Source organism: Medicago sativa, chromosome 7 (genome assembly GCF_051527215.1).
Source record: "Medicago sativa cultivar Bolivia chromosome 7, Bolivia_mono, whole genome shotgun sequence".
In the NCBI taxonomy this organism is placed as follows: Eukaryota; Viridiplantae; Streptophyta; class Magnoliopsida; order Fabales; family Fabaceae; genus Medicago; species Medicago sativa.
In genome coordinates, this window is record NC_140755.1 from 77,879,198 (window position 1) to 77,896,081 (window position 16,884).

The 16,884-nt window shown below is 33.0% G+C and overlaps 1 protein-coding gene and 1 pseudogene across 5 annotated transcripts; both read right to left on the bottom strand.

Annotated features, from left to right (window-relative positions):
- Positions 1-7,111: 7,111 nt before the first annotated feature.
- Positions 7,112-10,351, bottom strand: LOC146908775 (protein BPS1, chloroplastic pseudogene; annotated as a pseudogene). 4 transcript variants are annotated; one of them, XR_015017592.1, is made up of 3 exons: positions 10,227-10,351; positions 7,949-9,061; positions 7,112-7,237 (listed from the first exon to the last, which is right to left on the bottom strand). The product of XR_015017592.1 is annotated as a protein BPS1, chloroplastic pseudogene, transcript variant X3 (transcript). The 4 variants fall into 4 exon arrangements; XR_015017591.1 differs by lacking the exon at positions 7,112-7,237 and adding an exon at positions 7,265-7,430; XR_015017593.1 differs by lacking the exon at positions 7,112-7,237 and adding an exon at positions 7,485-7,717.
- LOC146908776 (protein BPS1, chloroplastic-like) lies at positions 8,531-9,049 on the bottom strand. Its single transcript, XM_085729303.1, has one exon. It carries the CDS (start codon positions 9,047-9,049, stop codon positions 8,531-8,533), a length of 519 nt encoding a protein of 172 aa, XP_085585429.1.
- Positions 10,352-16,884: the final 6,533 nt, after the last annotated feature.

Genomic DNA, 16,884 nt, shown 5'->3' on the forward strand with positions numbered 1-16,884 from the left:
TATTATGAAAGCAAAGGCAGCGCTTCAAAATGGGTTCGAATATAAACTGGGAGATGGGTCTTCTTCCTTTTGGTTTGCACCATGGACAAAATTTGGGAAGCTGTGTGAACAGGTTTTATATGTTGATATTCATGATGTCTGTAACGCCCCATTTTTATTCTATTATTTTTAATAGATGTGTGAATATTTTTATATGACTTTATCTGTTAAATATATGATTTTAAGTGAAATATGTGTTTTTGGTGATTTTATGTGATATATGGTGTGATGCTATTTTATTATATGATTTAGGGAGTTGTATATTATTTAAATGAGTATGGCTTTATTATTTGTGGAAACATTAGGAAAAATAAAAATAGGAGTAAAATATTAATATTTTGGTTAATGGAAGTTAATTAGTAATTATGTGAGTTTAAGGGAGTTAAGAAAAATAAAGGAGAGGTTATGTTTATTGGGAAATAGAATAGAGAGGAGTCAGAAACATTTTTCACGTACAAAAGAAAAACATAAGTTTTGGGAGAAGAAGAGAAAACCTAGAAGAGGCAAAGAGAAGAGGAGGAACAATTCTGTAAGCTTTTGATTCATCTAAACTAAGGTAAGGGTGGGATTCCTTTCAATAATCATGGTATATAATTCTGATTTTTGATGATTGTGGTGTTTTGGGCATGTTTCTATGTTATTTGATTGCTATATTGCCTAATTGAGCCTGAAAACTACTGTTGAAACGTATTTTGGGTAATCAGGGATTGAAAATTGGGATTTTGATTGAAACGTCGGTGTCTGAATGTTCTACAGACAAGTGATTATGTGAGGTTGGGAAAACGATTTTTTTTGAGTGGTTTAAACTTGAATTTTCCTGTAGAATATGATAGAGCTTAGTGTCAGGAGCGCATGAGCGAAAACGGCATCGAAAACGGATTAACGGTTTAGGTTTTACGCACGAAAACGTGAGAGGTAGAAAATCTGATGTTGTCTGTCGAATTATGAACGTGCCACGATGGCATCCCAACGTGCCACGATTTTTCCAGGAACGAAACCATTTTTAGGCTGTCCAAACGTGCCACGATGGTACCTTAACGTGCCACGATGAAGTATTGACTTAGACTATTTTTGACCTATTTCTATGCCTCTAAAGGGGTCCTAAGATGTATAGTAAGGCCCCAAATCAATAAACATAAGTGTTAGGGATTTAGTTGAGGTGTTTTATGGATATTTGACTTATGTTCTATTGATCAAAACTTAATTGCTTTTGGGGGATGTTTTAGACTTTGAGATAAATGTAATTGATTTATAAATATATGCTATGTTGTTGATTCCCGTTGTTGACGTTGTTGTAACGTCTAATGTCAAAGTTGGGGAGTGTGTCATAATTGTTGTAGGCACATATGTTGTTGTTGTAGTCGTTGTTGAAGTTGTATGTTGATATACACAAGTCGAGTCCATATGCATACTCATGTTCTGTTGGGGGCTTATGCCCTGGAATGTTTATCATTCAAATTGTTGGGGGCTTATGCCCTGGAATGTTATCATTCACCTGTTGGGGGCTTATGCCCTGGGATGCTTTAACCATCCAAATCGTTGGGGGCTTATGCCCTGGAATACTTAGCATTCAACGCGCGTAGATTGGTACCACCTGCATGATGCATTAGTTGTTGTTGTCGTTGTAGCATTGTCGAGTTGTTGTCGTTGTAGCATTGTCGAGTTGTTGTCGTTGTCGCATTGTCGAGTTGTCGGTGTCGTTGTGGATAACGTTGTTGTTGTTGTTGCTGTACCTTGTTGCTGAAAATAATTATGTCGTTGCTTATGTGTTTATTTAAATACATTATTAATGATGCCTGTTGTGATATGCTTTGTTGTTTTCATTAATTTGATGAATTATATATTATTATTATTGGATAAGTTTCTCACCCCTTCTGCGTATATGTTGCCTCGACCGTGGGTAATGTGCAGGTACTGATGACTTGTAGGTTTGGTCGGCTCAAGTGTCTAGGGCTCTGATACATACTAGAATGGGGAAATCGTTGCGAATGTCTTCTCATTTCTTTTATGTATCACATATTTTGGAAAAGACTTGCTATTAGAGTTTATCGTTGTTGAAAATAAAGTTGAATTATGTTGGGGCCTTTGTGCCAAGATTTTCATTGATGTTGAATTTTGGTTGAAATTATATTTTTAAAGAATTATTCCGCTGAAATTTATTAAGATTCTTTATGTTGGCCTTAAATAAATAGATATTTTCTATTTATGAATTTTTGAAAACTAGTGTGACACTCCGTTGTGTGATTACTCTGATTATAATAATTAATATTACGTTGTTGGGAGAACGGGGTGTTACAATGTCCACTTGACAATAGCGGATGTGATTCAAGATGATACTTGGTTGTTGGGTCGTTTATATACCCAACTTCCTTCTCCTGTAGTTGAGACTATATGTGGCACCCCAGTGTGTTTGAATGGTCGGATTCAGGATGGATTTACATGGAAGGGTAATTTGGATGGTATTTATTCGGTGAAAGCTGGATATAATTGGCTCATGAAGGGGAACTCAAGCTAGGATGAGGTCGGATCTTGGAAGTGGATTTGGCGTTTAGCTGCTCCTGAAAAGATTAAATTTCTATATTGGATGGTTTGTCATGATGCTGCTCCTACGAGGTCGTGCTGCATAACAGAGGTATGCTAGACACTAATAACTGTTTGAGGTGCCTCAATAGTAGTGAAAGTATCATGCACTGTTTTCGAGATTGTCCGTTTGTTAAGCATCTTTGGCTTGCTCTTGGATTTGACAATATTAACTTCTATTTGGGGAATTCTCTGGTCACTTGGTTCAGACAAGGTGCGTTTAGCGCAAATAATCATTTATTCTCTACTGCTCTTTGGTGGATTTGGTGCGCTCGAAACTCACTTTGTATGGAGAATGAGATAATTTCTATTTTCTCCTTGAAGGTAAAAATTTACAATTTGGCAGCCCTTCTTCGTTCTGTTTTCTCTCCGGCATTATCCACGGATATAGGAGGTCGTTATGTGACTTGGCATTCAGAGGAGAGTATGGTTGTTGTCTTGAATGTTGATGGAAGCAGTTTTGGAAATCCTGGAATATTTGGTTTTGGTGGCGTTCTTTGTAGGTATGATGGTAGTTGGCTATATGGGTTTGCTGGAAATGTTGGTATTTCCACAGTCATACATGTAGAGTTGTTAGCTCTGTATTATGGCTTGAAAGCGGCTTGGGAAAGAGGATATAGGGATGTGATTTGCTACTTTGACTCAACTCTGGTTGTTCAGTTAGTTTCAACCATGGTGAATCCCTGACATCATTATGCGGCAATTATTAGAAATGTGCAGGATTTATTGCAAAGGAGTTGGAGCGTCCAGTTAAAGCATTCTGTTAGGGAGACAAATCCGTCCGCGGATTTCATTGCTAAACTAGGAGTTGCAAGTTCTGATGTTTGGCGTGAGTTTTTGGAGCCACCGGAGGGTTTGCTTCCGCTGTTGCAGGCTGATGCCCGGCAAGAGATGCATCACCGAGACTAGTTTTTAACTTTTTATTTTTCTTTTCTTTTTGTTAGCTCCTTTTCCAAAAAAAAAAAACTCTCATATAGGCTCGTAACTTCTTTTTATATGAATTCTTATATGTTGTTACTAATAAAATGTTTGGATATCTTTTCTTTAGGGGGAAATATTAGGATATTTATCTTCTTGAACTTTCCATCTTGATATAAAAGTCAAAAAGGTGTAGAAACTAAAACCTTTCCCCATATATTGATCAAATTCACATCTAATCTACTTAATTGGGTAGTGTTTTGGTATGGGTCAAGGTTCAATCATTGATTGGATATGGGTATCCTGATTAGCAGGTACACAAAGACCATGATATGGATGCTCTTTGGTACGCACTGAAATAATGATCTCGTGCAGTGGTACGGACCGTCCAATCTGAATCTAGTGATTAATCCTAATAATCTGCTTCTTGTTGTTCCTTGAGCACAACTATCTAGGTAAAGGTTTAAGGACCAAAACTCAAAACTTTCTCTATAAATACTAACTTATTGTATCCATCCACGTACGCATATATTTTACTCCAAAATACTTCACAGATCCACGACTCTTATTGATTTGAGCGTTGAAGTGTCCTTGCATGTACCAGTCCCCTCCATTGAAGAAGGTTGTTGACGAAGGTCCAACACGTGAAGGTCATTCAACACCACTATCCAGAGATCTTAAGGTTGACAAGATCAGATAATTTGGTCTATTAAGACATGTCAAACATATTTATTAAGCTTAAAGCAAAATTTAAGTGATGATAGCTTGTGTCCAACAGAAAGAGCTAAACTCTCGCAATGTGACACATTAAAGTTTAAAATTCAACTAAGAGAGATACCCACATTTAATATTTGATACACCTCAAATAGGATTACCTCGGATGGAAGAAACCTATAAGAAAAAGTGAAATTAAAACTGAAGACTTTTAAAAACACCAAACTTAAAGATCTTTTAAAACTAGTTATATTTTACAATAGTAATAGATTCACATGATTTATTAAAAAAATTCCCCTATTAATAACAAAACTAGTGAATGAAGGTAAAACCAATAGGCCGAAAATTTTATATCAAGGATAGTGTTTGATCTGCTAAAAAATGAATGACATGACAAGACAATTTCAGTTGTATAGTGTTTGATTATAGACTTAATTAAGCCTTTGGTCCCTTAACTTATTTTTGGATTTAAATTTGGTCCCCTAACTTTAAACTGTATCAAATTGGTCCCTTAATTATACCTCCGTTTACTATAGTGGTCCCTTCTGTTAGTTTTTGTCAAAAAACTGTTAACCTTTGCCACATGTCAGTTTTGATTGGTGATCAATGGTTGGATTTGAAAAGCACACATGACATACCGTGGACTCCCAACATATGATAACTCCTATTTTTAACATTTTAAAAAACTTATTTAAATTAAAAATCAAATATTTAAGAAAAGACCATACTGCCCCTGACTTATTTCTTCTTTCATCCCTCTCTTCTTCTTTCTTCAGAACCGTGTTTCTTCTTCCCCATTCCCAATTTCTCAATCCCTAATTCTTCTTCCCCATTCCCAAATCCAATTTCACACCCATCCCAGTCGGAAATCTCGAATTTCTGTACATCAATTAAAATCATTGTCGTTGTTCAGAGATTTTCGTATTTTTGCTGTGTATATTGAATTTGGGTTTGAGATTTTCTGGTGAAAATCGTTGTTGTTGCTATTCTGTTATGACTTCGTTGATTGCGGTGGTGATGCATACCTCACGGCGGATAACACTCAATCTTCTCCAATTTGTTGTTGGAATCCACTTTTATGGATGTATGTGATGTTTGGTTTTTGAATGGTGATTGCTGGGTATTTTGTGATGGTTGTTGATGATGTACTGGTTTTATGAAGAAAAAAAAGACGATGGTGTCATGACTGGAGAAAAAAACTTGAGTTTGTGAGATTGTTGTGTTTCTCTGTTTGTGCAGGTTTGGATCTCTAAGAATTGGTTTCTTGGGTTGTTTTTTCGTCCCTATGATTCTGTTTTCTCTTCGTTCTTATAGCCAGACATTTTCAGAAAAAGGAAACAATTTTAATGGAATTAAAAGCCTGAAACGTGTTTTGTGTTTGAGAAAGGAAATGAGCTTCTGACTTTGTGTTTGATTCCTGGAATTGCGGCGTGTTCTTGAGAAAAAAAACGACATAAACCGCACAGGCCACAAAACTCCATCTTCATCTTCTTCTCAAATATTTTCTTCTCATTCTTGTTCTTCGATCCCAGAATCTTTGATCAGAATCTTATATAATCAAAACTCAGTATTTCAAAACTAATAACAAGCAAACCCAGAATTCAAATATTACGAATCTTATTTCTTCAAAAAAAAAATTACGAATTTGTTGTTGAGAGGAATTTGTTGTTGGTGATGATTCAAAGGAAGAGAGTTTTGGTAACCAAATTGTTTTTTTTAAGGAAGTAGAAACCAAATTGTTGTTGTTGTTGTTGAAATTGGATTCCCTTGATGTTGTTGAAACCAAATCGAAAGATGAAGAGGGAAGAAGGTGGAGATTATTGCCACATGAATTCTGGTGTGAAGAAGAAGATGAGGAGGGAGTTATCATATGATGTGAGTCCACGGTATGCCATGTGTGCCTTTCAAATCCAACCTTTGATCACCAATCAAAACTGACACGTGGTAAAGGTTAACAGTTTTTACAAAAAAACTAACGGAGAGGATCATAATAGTAAACGGTGTAAGATTTAAGGGACCAATTCGAGACAGTTTAAAATTAGGGGACCAAATTGAAATCCAAAAATAAGTTAAGGGACCAAAGAATTAATTAAGCCTTGATTATAAAACTGTATTTGGGACATGGCACACTTGGCACAAAGGACATGGCAAAAATTAAAATTATTCTCACTAAACAACATTTGTTTAAAATACAAAAAAAAATATTGTCCAACAAAATCGTATATGACAGAAAATTGTACCATACCAAAAAAGATTGTTAAAAATGAATGCTTACCAAAAAAAAAAAATTGCTCTCATCTTTTGTCAAAAAAAAAAAAAAGTTGCTCTTATCTATATAGGTTTGGTGAATGAATGATATTAAACATCAATCAATATAAACTCATTTTCCTTCTGCTCAATGGTCACTATTTTACTTTTTGTAGTCTTTTTCATAGTTGCTTTTGCACTTGAAAGCACGCAATACGAATTATTAATGTATTGAAATCCTTAGAAATAATGCAAATATGGATTTGAAAGAATGCACGCAGATCTTTCAGATCCACATCACCCAACTGCTGGTTTCATGTTTGTGGGCAGTCTGAATTTGGAGGAGCAAAGAAGCTAATTCAAGTGCCTAGTTTTAATTCACTATTTTCATTTCTAACAATAACTAAAAAATATTGACATCTGCATTGATCTCAATATATATAAATATGCACAACTAAAACTTTTAAAGAGGATCAACCAAGAACCATTTCCCAAATAAATAAGGTGTGAGCAGGATGAAAACAAAGTCCATTTATAATGGAAACTCCCCATCCTTAGTTTTATTTTAGCTTTTCATTACAGAAATTGCTTATTAGCTGAGAAGTTTTGTATAAAATCACTTGACTTCCTCAGATCATTTTCCTCATAAAGCTTGGTTTCTGACATCTGTCTGATGCAAAAGCTCTCTCACCACAGCTCGGACTTGTTATAGCAATTTTCTTCTATATGAAGTTGTGTACTGCAGCAAAAAACCTCAATTTTTTCAGATCTCAACAGCAACTCAGTTTTCACAGATCTCAGCTTGCAAGGAATGCATGGCAAACCCTGATTATCTTTGGCAAATTGACACTTACAAGGAGCCATTGAATGATTCTGCAAGCTGAGGTATCCGGAGATCAGGTGTAACACTTGGGATACAGAGGAGTTAGCAGCTGTTATGTGAGTTGTACAACATCAGTCCATAAGTCACAGTATAGACCGTGTAATAATAAACAGAAAATAACTATTAATTTTACTGCTATGAACCGTTAATCAAGTTGGAAGGCAAAACCTTCCATATCCAAACAAGCTCATAATCAAAAACCAACAACTGAACTTTACCTGTCCCCTCCCCACTTCTACAGGACTGAAATATACCAGTACCACATTAAAATTTCCATGAGAGAACACTCCCTCCAAAACTCGAAGAGATCTCAACTCTCAAGATTTCAAAGTGACACTTGTTCAAAAAAAAAAAAAAAAGATTTCAGAGTGACAGATTAACCAACCTCTTTGACCACAAATAACTTTTTTATACATTATTTCACTGTTCATTGTTACACAGAATATCACAAGTATACATTTCAGCTTGATAATACAATTATAAAACTTATTACTAAAGATAACTTCAATATCATAAGCGAAACATGTTTGAAAAACATTAGCGATAATAAAAGATAAAGCCCAATACCTAGATCCGTCGGCATATACCAGAGGCAGGCTGCAACATATTCAATTGACAGCTTGTGCATCTTTGTTACCCCCTAAGATGTGGTCATTGACAGTTGCACCTGACCTCAGATTAGACAGCAAGGCATCACGACCAGACAAGACCACTTGGAAAAAGCCATCCACCTCCTTTGTAAGAAGATCTAGTCCTTGAGAGAAATTCTCTGTTGCTCTGCCTAGCTTCTCAACAGTCTTCGCATGTGATTCTGTTTCAATGGTATCTACAACACCTTGGATAATAGGGTATAATTCCCTCGCAGACAAATCAACAGCTTCCAACTCGTTCAATACAGTGAATCTCCCACTTGAAAATCTAACCCTAATTTCCTCATTTACAAGATTCTGTAGACCTTTAAAAGTTGGAGCCCAAGAGTACACATCAGCCACATCCATATCCATCAAGTTCTTTGTAGAGCCTGAAAAAGCAGTAGCAAACACACCGCACACAAAAACTGTCAGCGCCTTCACTCCATAGATAGCTTGCATCAAAACCTTCCCTTTTGCTGACTTTTTAACCTTTGGAAGATCAGATGACCCAGCCAGATTATCCAAAATGCTGGCCACAATTTTCAATTCTCAGGTTTTTAGAACCAATATGCTGCCTCCAACCATCAAGTGAAGAACATGCCCGGAAAAGCTGATCTGATGAGAAGGAGCCTAAATTGTGCAACGTGCATTGAAGTAAAAGATGGCCCTGCTTCAGACGTGATAACTCAGAGCTAAATGCAATGCATATGTCTAGCAACTTCACACTGATGTCCAAGTACACATCTATCCATTTCTCATCCCAGTCAGTCACGGGAAGCTCAAGGTCTGTCATCAGGGTTTTAATGTCATTGTGACTTTCACAAAGTGCCTGCATAGCCGAAGTCATCCAAGACAAGCTAACAACTTCATCCTTGCTTTTGGGAGTGAGGTTTTTCAGCCTCTCTTCCAAATTTGCCTCAAAAGCAGATAATACTGACAGCAGTTGTGGAGATAACTTAGTGCCTTTAGGTGCTATCATCCGGAAAGGATTTCCAAATGGGAAAAATGATCTGGGTGGATCCTGTGGACGACTCATTTAGATGTTTTGCTGCAACAAGAAAGACTAGCAAGTAAATACAAAATCGCTAAATAAAGAACATATTCAATTATCCGTCAAAAGAGAAGCAATTTTTATCTAATGAAAATCGACTGAAGAAAAAATAACTCTACATATATTTAATTATTTGTTCCTTAGTTTAATAATATGTATGCCCGACTAGTACTTTCCATATACTGTTAAACGAATATAGGAAGGCAATATGAAATATACATAATATCGACAATATTAAATAACTAGCCTTATTTTGCCAAAATATAAATTAACTAGCGTTGTTGACCGCTTTAAACTTTATTTACTTCCATAATTAAACATTTAGTTTCTTATAACCCGATTAAGCCATGACTACGATAGACATTTAGTCATCTTTACAAGTTTAGTTATCTTTCCGAATTTGAGCTGTGACACACTATGGCATGTTTCGCCCATAGTTGTAAATTGCGGTCCACAACAACAATGGCAGCCACAATACTATAACATGTTCGGAGGCCTTTGCAAATGCATTGCTTCGACCTCAACAACATATATCTGCAATATAATATCAAGGATCATAGTGTAACTGCAGCCATCGCAACCACAATTTAAAACCTTGGTTTAACCAACAAATTCTAAACATCTATCCTAATGATGGTAAGAATGCCGAAAATACCGAAAATAAAAAATAAAAATTCTAAAACTAAAAGTTTTCACATCAGCTCCATTCTAATCAGGTTAAAAAATCTAAATTTTTATCACAAATTAATATCCACCTACCTAAACTTTTCCTACAAAAGCAAATTAGGTAAATCAACAAAACCTATAAAAAAATCTTCCTCAAACTAAAAACCACACACCTGAAATTAAAATTAAAAATTTCTAACAAAATTAACTCTTCATGGATTGATAAGAAAATATTACTGTTTACAAGCAATCCCTAAACAAAAATTAAGTAAATCAAAAAAAAAATTGTTTGAACATAATGAAATACGTTAGATCGTGCACATAGAAAATGAATCAAAGCGAAAGAAATCATGGATTTACAAAATATTCAGAAAAAGACACAAAGAAAAATGAGAAAAATTGGGGAATTTCAATTTGAAGATAATTTAGGGAAATAAAAAAATAGAAAAGGTAAGAATGGTTAAGAAATTGAAGGAGACAGAGAGAAAGAAAGAACCTGGGTGGAATGAACCGGATCGAGAGAGAGAGAGAGAGAGAGAGAGAGAAACTAGGGTTTGAGAGTTTTTTTGTTGTTGTTGTTTTTGCCTCTTGGTGGAATCGAGTGTGTGGATCCGAATATGTGATTTTAGTATTTCTTTTTGTCGAATTTATTAAAGCTTAGTTGGCCTCATATTAAACGTGTTCTAATTCTATTGGAGCCTTCACCCTTTATACTGTCTTTTTCCACTCGTACGTGTATTTTCCTCTTCAAATACGTACTTGTATTTTCTTTTTCAAATACTCAACTCAGTTTTGCTAACGAGTGTTCTAAAGATACTCTTTAAAAAAATTTAATTGAAAAAATATTTGTAAAAAAAGTTAAATAGTTCAATTTTCAATACATTGAATTCATCATTTTTTATATAAGCTTACTATTTAAAATTTATTATCGATGTTCAAAACCAAATCAACTTGATAGAAATATTGAAAACAAAATGAACCCAATTTTATACAATAGAAAACTATATTTGGTTCATATGTATTTGAGTCATTTTTTGATAGAATTGTGTGGTTTGGTTTGAGAATATATTTTGTTGTTGAAAATATCTTTGGAGAAATCAATCAACCACAACATAAAAGAAACATTAATTAAATTTATGTCATCTAATTCAAAACTTGTAGTAAGTCATATCTTTACCTTCAGATACACGAGATAGCAAAGTTATCATAAACGCACGAACATAAAGGGGAGGTGCTGATGTTCAAACCTAGATTATGGCGTTCAGTATAACAATTTTGACATTTTTATCAGTTAAACTACGATTTATGGGACTTGTATTCATTTATTTATTAGTTAAAAATACTATGGGCAAATACTGTTGGCAGAACCGTTGGAATGGAATTGAATGCAGCAAACATATGTATGTATCTGCATCACCACATTCATCTCAACGGATAGTTAATCACACGGTTCACGTGTATCTTTGAGATATTAATCAACGACTTTTAAAAATCACACGTCATCAGGTGGGTCCTACCAAACCCAACATTAGATGGCCCAGGCTCATTGCTTCTGTTTTTCAACATTGATTTTTGGACTTATTATTACGTAGGAATAGGATACATTGTTCTTCCATTCTTGGTAATGCACACCAATCCCTTTTCTACTTAGAGAAGCAATTTCTTTTGAGAAAAGGTACATACATTGCCAATGAGAAATGGTTTAAGTGATAAAGATAATAACTCAATTTGACTAAAGGAAAACGTGATGAGAACTCAACTATTTTATGTGTAAGAGTTGGATTTAAAGCCTGTTTGAAAATGGTGTACAACAAAGGACTTCAAAAACATAGTCATTTAACTCTTATCATTCACGTTGGATCCGGAACAACCACATGAATAAGAGAAACAACACATCTTAATTCAAAACCTTAAAAAAAATCGATTTATAGATCTCTCACTCACTTTTCTAATCAATGTGTGACTTCTAAATCACACTTACTACACAAGACTTGTTAAGCTAACCTTTTCTGCTTATTTTATTTCGTTGGTAGGCAAAATCATAAACACAACATAAAATTTACACACATAACTGTTAAACAAATGTGTCAAGTCTTCTAATATCGGCAATATTCGTTGAGTTAACCCTACTTGACACCATTTCTATTTATAATTAGTATATAAATAATTATAGTTTATATAAAAGTTTAGTTATTTTTAAAATATATTTTTTTTCTTAAATGTCCAAGTTAAAATGATCAAAAATATCGTGTTTTTAATTATATTTTCCGCTAACTTAGTGTGTGTTTCGAACATACTAAAAATCGCTAACTTAGTGTGTGTTTCGAACATACTAAAAATCATGGTGAACCAAAAACTACACGTTAGAGTTTTTAAAAATTATAGTGGGAAAGTTCTAACTCAAGGTGGTGGGATAGTGGTTGCCCACCGTCCAACCAAACATACACTTAGACCATGTACAATGGTCATTTACCTTCAACAACCTTCAACACCCACTTTTTCAATTCCCAACACTCCACATCATTTTCTCTCTCTTAATTCAACACCCATTCAATTTTTACCACTCCAATGGTTTTCATTCAACACCCTACCCCACCACTTTTTATTTCTTATTCTTATTTAATTTTTGTTTTTACAATCACATAAAATTAGAATTATCGATTATAATTAAATTAAAATAATACAAATATATTTTTTTAAAAACAGTATTTATTTAAATAATTTATTTTTATTTTCGTAACTTAAAATGCAATACAACAAACTAAAATTAATTTTTTTTTATTTTTTAATTTTTTTGAATTGATTGTTATTGGGATCCATTTCAAGAGAGTGAAAAGATAATTATAAGATTAAGAGAGGAAAAACTTGGTTTTTGGTTCTGTATCCAAATGAAATGATCCAAGTCTCTATTTGTAGAGAAAAAAAAATCACGAATTTTAGTAAAAACATAAAAAAATAAAAAAATAATTTGCAACCAAATAATTGAGTCCAAAGCATTAAGAAAATAAAAATCGAAACAGCCAATCAAACTGCCCCACGTGTCCTGTTACACCCACAACCATTTCTCTCTCCGCGTCCACCTGCATTTCACGTGCCCTGTCCCCGCGTGTACTGCACGCGCTAGTTTTGACAAATAACAAATCAACGCGTGGCAATTCGTACAGGCATTAAACATGTTGAACTCATTCATCAGCTCACTCCTCCAGCTCAGCTTCAACAAGCCCTCCTCCAATGGTTTCAATAGCTTCAACATGTTTACCCTCCTCATTCAACAAGCCATTGGAGATGGTCTTATATTAACTATATCTTGTTTGTATTACCCAAAACTATTTCCATCTCACACTTAACCATTTTGTTTGTTTTAAATTATAATCAATGATAATATAAAAATGAACATTTCAAAATGTAGAGATTTTGATCCAATTTAGATCCTTGCAACTTGGTCCGGTCATATGTTGGTTGTTACAAACATGAATTAATTTGACAACCGACATTAGGATTGAGTAATTGACCGAGTTGTTTGTAGAACATTTAAATTTAGTTGTAAGACTTGTAATTCAACTCAACGATTGTGGTTTACTATATTTAGATCATGTTTTATTTGTGTCATTACTTCTCTATAACTCTAATTTTATTCTATATAATATAGTTTTATCTTCTTCGATACAACACTTTTACAACCCTTTTTGGGAAAAGTTGTCCTTTTTATGTTTCCATGAAACAATAATTTTTGTTTGTGTCTACAAACATACATGAACCCTCACCAAACTCACAAGTTTTTCAATTAATCCATGTGTTTGAAAGATTGTCCCTAAGCAAAGGTGAAGCATATGACTAGAAAAAGTACCTTAGTTTACAACACTTAAGCTATAAATTGCAACGTGGTAAATGACTTGAAAGATAAGCAATATGATAACTGGAGTTGAACTGAATTAGGCATGGAGAACCAACATTTTTCCCACAAAAGGTTCAATTAACACATCACAAAAAGTGCTCAAAATAAAGGGGATCCTTCCCTTTACACCAATATGTCAACATCACACGTCATGATAAATTCTAAAATTCATTAACCATATAATGATGATGAATATTTTTAGCACTTAGTAGAAGTGGTTTCTTGAAGGGATTGCTTTGTAATCAGTTGTGTTTTGATTGCAAGAAACTTTATAAAATTTGGTTAGAATTGAATTACACTTTGCCTACCATATTCCTACTAGCTACTCCAATGCCAATGAATATGATAAGCAACCGGTTATTTCAGTTGAGTTGAGAATATGAGGAAAAAAAGAAAAGAAAACTTGAAGCACACACCTCAAAGAAAGGGCCAATTTGGCAACTTGATTGTTTAATATTCACTAAATCAAAATATGGGCAAAGTTTAAGTTAAAGGAATTATATCCAACGGATCAATAATATTATATAATATGATAATAAATTCAATCCAACCACTTTAAAAAAAACAGAAAAAACGTTTGCTTTGTCATTTTTTTTTAAATAGAATTTTATAATGTAACATCTATTTGTTATAAAAAAATTGGTACAAAGAGTTTTTTAAAGAAATCTTGAAATGAAAAATTCGTTCGAAGAGCTTCCCTTAAAATGTCGTTGTAGATATTAAGAAGCTATTTCAAATAGTTTTTCATAAAAATAATTTTTTAAAGATGTTTTTTTTAAAAAAAAAAATGTGATTTTTATTTTGTAAATTTTTTAATAATAAATATTTAAGTTAATGAATGTCAAAATCACATTTTTAACTTTTTTTTTTGACGATACCTTTTTAACTTGTAACGAAAGACTTTGAAATAACTTCTATTATTTTTTAGAATATTTTTAAAAAATCATTTTTAAAAATACAAAGAAAAATTCAATTTGTTAAATTCGATTACAAACGGGTCCATGATATTGTTGATTAAGAATCTTTGAAGTTTTTACTAGGTAAAACTAACGAGTCTCATGCATTTGCACATAAATTTCAGTAAAACTAGATTCAACCTTTTTTTTTTAAAGAAAAAACTATATGCAAGCTTGCGCGTTGTTAGCGGTGGAAATAAATCAGATCAACCGATGGATGTTATAGTCTAGGATTAATCTTCTACAAAGATTAATAAACTTAATCTTTTACGGACATTTAGGAATAAAATTTGTCCAATGGGTTTATGGAATATAATAAAATTTGACTTTTATGATTAATCTTCTACGAACAATTTTTTTCACATAGGTTGACTTCATTTAAAATAATCCTATTTGAGGCATATCGGATGCTAAATGTGTAATTTCTTTCAACTAATATTTAAATATTGATTTGACACAATGTCTCATGTTTGAGTCTAACCTTTTTCGTTAAACTCGACTCTCGTTGGTAGAACAATTTCATTTTAATTATTTATGTTGACTTGAAATATCTGCTAAATATGGTAGCATATGAACAGAATGACATAATATTTTCCTTTTTGGTTATTGACCAAGTGACCAAAACATACTCAAATAAACGTACATATACGAAGAGTAAAAAATTTAATAACCCAAATTTAAACTCGAAATTTCACATAAAATATCCTTACAGTGAAACTACTAAAATGTAACATTGAAGACAAAATTGTATATCAAACAAATGACGAATGATTAATGATTTTTTTTTATTTTCTTATTTTAGGATTAACACGATGGTGTCCTTGAAAGTATTGTATTGTATTATTCTTTGAGTTTTTAAATTAAAATCTGTAATTTTTATAACTTTTTTGCAATATTCTTTTTTATTATATCTATACCGTAGATATAAAGAGAACTCTAAAGTAAAATACAAGTAACCATTAATTTTATCATAACTTTTTTTAGACAAATTTATCTCTCTTTTTTTACGGAAACAAACTTAACTCATATTACTATTAACGGCAATAACAATACAACTTGACATCAACTCTAAAATTTGATGATTAGCCCATATATTCATTTGCTCGTGCTAAGTCGTGAATAACAACATTGAATTGCCTCTTAGAAAACTCAACATGAGTTTCAACATAAGTCTTTCTAGGACTATAAGTACATACCTTTAAAATAAAATCAAAATAGGATAAGTCCCAAGAGGGATTATTAAACCCATAAACTACTAATTTTGCATAAACTCAAAAATAATATCATCCAACCCTACTTTTGCAATCCATCTAATAGGTTGTAACAACTCATGTCTCATCTTCTTTCACCGTCAACAAAAGAGAAAAGCACAAAGTTTCGACGCTTATGAACTTGTTATGGTCACTGAGGCATATGTCAATGTACACTTTATCACATATAAAAAATGCATCAATGTTGCATTTTAGTTTTTCAATCATGATTTTCTCCACTTCATTAAATCTAGTCAGTTTTGGTTAACATACGTATGTGTCTCGTTAAGTCGAGCTCATGTGATTGGTTGAGGAATGTGATCGCATGTTTGATATATTGTTGTATCCTTGTATTAACCTCATCAATTTCATCCCATAACTTCGTATTATGACTTTTACCATCAATTATCGACCACCACTATAATTGCCAGAAACCACCACCATCAATCATTGACCACCACTTTTACCATTGTTGATCACTACTCCTACTATCACTCACCAATTAAATCACCACTATGACCACAATCAACTACCACTACAACTATTGTCGACTTATTTTTTTATTATGTTTTAATAATTTTATATTGGATTAATTTATAGTGAAACAGGATAAAAATATATTGTTTTACCCCATAAATAAAAACTAAAAATAGACTTAAATTCGAAATCGAAAATTGGTTTTATAATTTATAAAGGATCAAAGATGCAACTTGTTGTCTGTTTGTCGTTCAAAACATGTGTAATTGTTTATATAAACAAATAATATAATTTATAAATAATTCATAAAGAATCAACGACACAACTTTTGTTCGCAGCCACTCATTCATGTGTAATTATTTATATAAACAAATAATATAATTTGAAAAGAAAAGAAAAAACCAAGGAAATCCTAGGGTCTAGGCCTAACATTTCAGTGGCGTCTTTCCCTTGGTATTGTTTAAAAATGTATGATTCAAACTAACATGTGACAGAAAAAATTTGTAGTTAGATAGATACGAGCAAATATTAAAGTTAACCACGGGAGTAGTTTTAACCCATCGATAATTGTTGCAT